Raw genomic sequence first — 7500 nt, 5'->3', positions numbered from 1 at the left:
GGTGAGGTGTGAGTAAGTGAGGCGCTGTGGCGCGTTGTCCTAGTGCACGGGGGACCTTTCTGACGCGGGGAGACGGCTCGGGCTCTCCATCGAACTAGTGACTAGTGTTCTTGTTGCGCTTTTCTGCTGGCAGAAGGTGCAGGAAGTTTAACTTTCGTGCAAAAGTTAGAAATTAAGGAGTCAAGCGCCTTCAAGTACCCAGAAATATCCTTCGACGGTACCTCCTCTGGCTCAGCCCGTCCTTCTTTTCTCAGAGAACAACTTCATGCATAGTTGTATTCAAAACATTCCGGTTCATCAGAAGCTATATTTTTATCTCACTTGTTCTTACTTTACACCCCATGTCTAAAGCTTACGTGGAAGAAGAAGCGAGCAAGCCCCCCAACGCCTCGCCCAACAACAGGATGGCCTTCCAATGAAGTACACTCCAGCATAGATAGCATTGCGTAAGCCTGAGGATCTTCGATACTGGCAGTTACCCTGGTGCAATTGGATATATTTCGTGCTCCATCCCATTACGGCGGCGCTCATCTGTGTCTACAGTGAGAGGAAGCCTTATCAAGTCGATATCGAAGCCCCATCGCTAGCCCGGATAGTGAGCAGTAGGGGAGCTGTGTAGTATGGAGTCCTGGACTGCACTCTTCCTCACCGTGTTCCTCATCTACGTGGCTTGCACGCTCTCTGTATTCTACGATATATTCGTCTATTTCTTTGAGTGATGGATATGGTCCAAATAATTGTTGTGCAATATAGGTACTGGATATTATGAAGCACGAGACACAATAAGGAAGGGGACGCGGTCGATTTGTTATACAGAAAATAAGACTTTTAGTGGAAATAATTGTGGTGTTGCTGGAAGCAATATGGCAGGTTTACAGACGTACATTCGCCCGGTGCTGCTGCTCATGAGTGCCGTCGAGACGTCGATGCTCCACCTGGGAAACATCATGTGGTATCAGACGAAGCTCAGCCTCCAGGAGATGTACTCGGGAATCCAGTCCCGCGCCGCGGGGGCTTACCAGGATGCCCGGCGGCGAGCCAGTGTGGTCTACGAGGACATGCAGGAGATGGCAGGGGGCACCTATAGCGTCGTCCAGAGCCGCACGTCCGAAACCTGTCAACAGTTCTTCAATAGAGTTAATCTGGTTTACATCCAGTGTCAGTTGAAGGTCAACCTGGCCCTTCACCGGTGCCAGTTGCAGCTGAGCTTGGCTTACAAAGACACAAAGGCCTGGCTTGGGCAGAGAGCGCAGCAGCACCTCGGAGTGCACTTAAAGAATGCGCAGCAGAAAGTACTATTGATGCATAAGTGGACGAAGATCAAGGTGACGAGGTGGAAGAAGGCTGCGGCTGAGACTGCCAAGGTAAACCTCGAGCGCATGAGCCTCAAAGCGAGGGAATACGAGGACGTACTCGACCAGAAACTTCGCAAGCTCAGCCGCTCGCCCTCCACCAAGAAGCTGCAGGCGCGAGAAGATTCTCAGGTAACCCCCTTAGTGCCGTTGTAGCTTCACATCCGCCCCGTAAATTCTGTCTCTGAGGACTGTAGAATCCCGAGCATGTGGTTAATCACTAGAATCAGTGCGGCCAAACAGCGGCTCTCCCGACCGATTCATAAACCCGATTTAGGTTCCCAGTTTTCCCAAACACACATATAACTATATTTTTTGTTTCTGACTTTTTTAACTGTCTCTTCCTCCTCTCACAGTTGATATTCCCCTCACCTGAAGTACTTGGCATAAAGCGGCATTGAATCCCTAGGCAGTCGAGGGGAATTCCGTTCCTGCAAACTAAAAAGCTGTAGGTTTTGGAAGTTGCCCAGGAATCGCCGAGTCGCGGCCATGGTGCTGCGGCTGCGGTGCTGTTGTCGCAGTCCCATGGTCAGGCTAATGTTATGTTTCCTAGCGTCCAAATGGCGATCGTCGGAACGGTAAATCTTTGCACGCGGGGTAACCTTTCTCCGTGCTTTGATGAGCTCCCCTTTATTGCGATTACCTCACCTGCTGGTCGATGACTCGTGTTTGTTTATTAGTTCTTGAGAATATTTGTAGATTTCACTCGTTTATGCTGATGTGACTCATTTTGAAGGCCTGGATCTCGAGCGTGTCTGTTATATATCCATGCGGTTTGCTTAGTTAAACCTGTCTTCATTTTATTGTCTCATCTTGAGTAAGCGTACCTGTGAGTTTTAGAAAAAAAAAAGTTATCGATTTCTCATCTAACCTTGGTTATTCAGGTGTTGAAGAGATGCTTTAACGCTTTATGCCTAGATTAGTAAACTGACGCGAGATGAATGATCAGGCGCAGATGCGGTCATAGTTGATGTTATCAAGCATTTTTAGCAAAACGTGAGCTCACAAGGGAACATTTCCGGCTGTCAGGTACCGACAGGTGGAGGTTAGAAATAGCCAGAATGGGGAGCGTGCGACCCACCCCCGCCTCCTCTCTCCCTTTTCTGTTCTGTCCCCTCTTTATTCTCGTGCCTTTTAGCTTCCCCCTTCCGACATTCCCGTCGCGCTGCATACCCGCACAGCAGACCTTGCTTGGCTTAGAAGGCTCGAAATGGCGCAGGCTTGTCTTGACCCCCGCTCACACCCCCACCCTTACCCTCACTCCCACCCTACCCCTACCCCTACCCCTACTCCTACCCCCACCCTCACCTTTACTCTCACTCTCACTCTCACTCTCACTCTCACTCTCACTCTCACTCTCACTCTCACTCTCACTCTCACTCCCACCCTCACTCTCACCCCACTCCTCAGATTCCTTCCTTCAATCTTTGTTCTTTCTTGACTGATGATTTTTTTTTATCGTATTTTTAGTTTTCCCTTTTTTGTTTCATATCCTGATTATTTTTATTAGTTTGAGATTTATGTACGGTTATTTTTTGAAGTTTTAGTTTTAGTTTCATGATATACGAGCATTAATTTGTCGAGCATATCCCCTAATCGTTAGCCAAGCCCCGCGCCCCTCATCCTCCTTTGTTCCCCACGTAAGCCGGTGGTGCCGCCCCGCAAAAAGGGTCGCGACCGCAGCTCCAGCATCGCCAGCAGCGTCTCCGTCAGCAGCCAAGGCAGCAATAGAAGCAATAGAAGCAGCAGTGGTAGTGTCGAAGGCGTTGGCGAAGGCGGTGGCGAAGGGGGTTGCAGGAAAAGGTGCAAGCAATGAGGCGGCGAGAGGGCGGCGTGGCGACGAGCTCCTGACGGCGATGGCGATGTCTTGGTCTGAATGCTGTGAACGTTTCCCTCCCTCGGTGTTATGCCCTTTTGTTGTTATGGATTTCAGACTTTCAGCTCTCCCTCTCTCTCTCTCTCTCTCCGCAGGGAACGCAGTGTGTGTGCTTTTTATTTATTTGCTATGACTTTTCTGCACGAGAAAGGAAGAAGTAAAAGATAGCAAGTCTTTTTTTTTGCATAACGTGGGGAAACTTGTATCGAACGTATGGCTGGCTGTCTGTCCTGATAAATGTCTGATTTGTTTATTTGTATACACGCCTCATTTATTTTCATCCCGATAAATACCATACTGATTCGTTTCTATAAAGCTCGCTTGTACGGGAAGAAAGTAGCGCTGCAGATTAAGGTATGAGCTTTTGCGCTAATGTGCAGCTTTATGGCATTTGTAATGAAAGCATTTAAAATTGATGTTGTTTTGCTGATGTAAATAAAGCGTTTAACAACAAAGTGCTGATGCTTTGGTACTAACAGACACGGAATGTGTTTTTTGCTGCAATGTAATATACAAAAAGAAAGCTATCAGTGGTTAACATATGTATGTTAACTACTAAGATATACTTAAATGGATGTGCTTATATTTATGCATACAGCGAACTTGCACACGCCTCATGGCATTCTTATATGCTAACTTCACATTACTGTTTGAAGGCTCTCACTTTCCACGGACCTTGGAGCGCTAACTAACCGGCAGTCGGAAGTCTCATGTAAAAATAGAAGAAAGTCCGGAGCGATTCGCAGGCACGTGTAAGACCCCGGGCGCGAACAATGCTTTCGGGTAAAAAGGCTGTTGCTTCAGTGTGGTAACCACGCGTTGCTGATCGGTTTTCGGAGATTGGATACTGATGGGTGTGTGGTTTGATTGTTTGGGAGATTTAGAAATTATAACTATAACTTAGAGATGTGTTGAAGGGCGATAAAAAAGATAGTATTGAGTTGAATGGAAATGGTCTCAATTTTGGTGGTGAGATTTTTTTACGAGCTTTGGAAAACTTTGTTGTTTTTGAGATAAACGTCCATCTAATTCATAGCTCATTGTTGGCATGATAAGAGATAACGCGTGAATCCAGTTATCGGTGCACAATCATTGTGGCTGTGTGTATTGCCATGTGGTTGTATTTTTAATATCTTAAAAAGTATGATTTTTAGTAGAAAAGGGATATTGGTGATTTCAAGCTTGGTTTGGCGTGTGTTATATTATTTCGGTCTTGTCATGTTGGCAGTTTTGCAAATTAAAGACATGGCAACATCTGCCGTGATTAGCTATTGCCGGTTTATCGCATCGCGGGGGAAATGTGCCACAAGTTGGGAAGTGGGCAGCGGTCTAATTTCCATGCTCCTGAATTTGTTGACTCATCACGGTTAATTGTGCTATAAAATATTTTTTCTTATATTTGCCCTTATCCGGTTCACAGATGCACCGACTTGATTGCATGCTCTCGAGAGGCACGCTCAGACGCACGCGAACATGAGCGAACATATGTACGTGAATGTACAATGTGTTTATAAACGTGCGCGTGTATGTGGGCATATAAACATACATACATAAACGCGCGCGCGCGCTTGTTTATGTATGCACAAACAAAAACGCGCCGTATTGTAAGCAGACATGTATTACCAGCTGGATTGTCCTAATCGGAAAAATGAGGTTAAAGAAAAGATAAGAGAAGTGAAGGCAATCGGTTGCGTAATCGTTATTTTAGCCGCTTGGCTTGCACCGCCATAAACCAGATCATAAACAGCGCAGCCCGGTTGCATTCCCTTTTGGCGGAGATTCTTAACAGCGACGGCAGTGATGCGCCTCTTTTTGCCTCCCTCGCTCTCCAGATCACCCTCTAATTCGGTGATTCTGATTCTCAGCGCAAAAATAGACCCATTTTGCCGGGCTCTATGGGCGCCGTGTTTCCCGTATTCCCTGGATTAAGCTTAACATAAAATAACAAGAAACAGACTGACCATATAAATAGAATGGAGTGAAGTGCCTGCGTCTATATCAGATCGGCTGCTTTATTCTCGTCCTGACTCGGAGGTCTATCTTGGCCACGGCCATCTAATAGTGTAGTGCGGCGTGAGGGCATGGGCGCTGCGTAGTAAAGCGGTATTTTGGGGCATGAGGCTCGGCGATGTCCCCTGAGATAGTATAGCCGTCGGTGCAGCAGGTTGGGGCGTTAGGGTTGACGAACGACCCCAAGATACATACATTTGTTACGTGCCATGTCCTCCCCGGGCTGCCGGGGGCGGCGGCGGCGGCAGAAGGGGACGGCGGCAGTCGTTTAGATCTCTCTGAAAGACCCGAATGTGTTTGTTGGTATACGATTCAGCTTAGCACGTATGTTTGCGTATGTAGCATACATTGGGGCGCTTAACAATTATTATGTAATGTAAGCAGTATATATACATATATATACATGTATAGATAGATAAACAGATATACAATATATGTATATATATTATATATGTAATATATATATATATATATATATATATATTATGTATATTTATATACATATGTGTGTGTGTGTTTGTATGTGCATGAGTGTGTGTGTGTGTGTGTGTGTGTGTGTGTGTGTGTGTGTGTGTGTGTGTGTGTGTGTGTGTGTGCGCGTGCGTGCGTGCGTGCATGCGTGCGTGCGTGCGTGCGTGGGTGCGTAGTGAATGGAAACAGGAACATAAATTTAATTAACAAAATGCGTACTAAAATAATCACTTGGTTTATTAGTAAAGAGGAAATCAAAGGAGAAATTAGCGTTGAAGTTATTATCACACTTCACCTTGACAATCTCTTAAGGACACGACGTTAAAAAATGACGAGACATATTCTGCTGTGCCGAGGTTGGCACTGCCGCTCGGGTGTTGGCAGACGGCCTGTGAAGCAGAATGAGAGAGCAGCCTCGAGTTTTTGAAGGCTGCGACGCATGCTGTTTATGTTTTGTTCCGTTTGCGGCTTGTTTTACATGTGTACGATTGCTGAGGATGTTAAATGTTATTTTATGTTTGTTTGCATTTTGCGTCATGTCCTGTCCAGTGGTTATACGTGAATTGCCATGATAAATTACGATTGTGATTTTTCATATAGTCTACCCTCTCATTTTAAAGAGAACGTAACTCCTAATTCTTCCCGTTTTCTTCAACAGACTGTAACTCGGACTTCGGTGACGTCATCACAATCGTCCATCTCCGCCAATGAGGACGCCAGACATTCAGAGGAGGCGGAGCCTACTAAAGATGACGACAGGTAAGTTCCGTTTGATTATTTGTTGTCTTTTTTTGTGCATCTCTTTCTTTGTTTTGTTTTGATAACCGGAATAAAGGAAACTAACAGAATCGTTTGGGGAAAATCGCTCATATTAAACTAATTTGTGTCTGTTGTTGGGACATCGTTATCATTATCATCATAGTCATCATCGTCGTCGTCATCATCATCATCATCATCATCATCATCATCATCATCATCATCATCATCATCATCATCATCATCATCAGTACCACCATCACCATTTCCGTCATCGTCACCATCATATCATCATCATTATTGTTATTATTTATTTTATTTGTTATCGTTGTTATTATCATCATTATTGTTATTGTTTTTTATGTTGTCGTTATCATTGTTGTTTTTGTTATTGTTATTATCATTATTATCGAAATGTTAATAATAATGATGAAAACACGATATATGTTAAAAATGTTATTATTATTATCATTCTTATTATAATTATAATTGTTATTATTATTATTGTTGTTGTTATTATTATTATTATTTGTTATTATAATAATGATGATAATAATAATAATAATAATTATTATTATTATCATTATCTATCGTTACTGTTACTATTGTTATCATTATCACCATTACCATCATTATTATGATTACTACTTTGATAATGATCATTGCTTTATACGTCGCTGGTGTTCTTATTTTTATCCAATACTAATATTTAAAGTTTAATACGGCCATTGCTACCACTGCTATTGTTTTTTTACGAGATACTTGTCATTAATTAACGTCCCCCAGACAATGTTCCCCGAGAGACTTTCACCAGCCAGAAGTAGTGTATATTCATGATTTGTTAACTGACATTGCCTGTCGAAATTAATCTCAAAAATATGACGAGGGCGACTTCCGCGTACACAAGTCCACCCGGTAAAATGATGCGCGTTCGTGTTGATATGAATATGAATAGATGAGAAAAAAGTGAATAAAGAATAGTGATGATAGATGTAAGGAGACACATTCACACCCAACACCGCGGCCCAGATTTCG

General features: G+C 44.0%; 1 protein-coding gene across 6 annotated transcripts in view; it reads left to right on the top strand.

The window, feature by feature from the left end:
- The window catches only part of LOC113823536 (protein Shroom), a 581762-nt gene that overhangs the window by 495576 nt on the left and 78686 nt on the right, over positions 1-7500 (top strand). For all 6 annotated transcript variants that reach the window (XM_070137718.1, XM_070137715.1, XM_070137716.1 and 3 more), the window contains one exon: positions 6368-6468. In XM_070137718.1, coding sequence (XP_069993819.1) covers positions 6368-6468 — 101 coding nt within the window. The remainder of the gene's footprint in view (positions 1-6367; positions 6469-7500) is intronic.

This window comes from Penaeus vannamei, chromosome 23, assembly GCF_042767895.1.
Source record: "Penaeus vannamei isolate JL-2024 chromosome 23, ASM4276789v1, whole genome shotgun sequence".
NCBI lineage: Eukaryota > Metazoa > Arthropoda > Malacostraca > Decapoda > Penaeidae > Penaeus > Penaeus vannamei.
The sequence above is the reverse complement of the archived record's forward strand: the minus strand, read 5'-3'. Positions and strand labels throughout refer to the sequence as shown.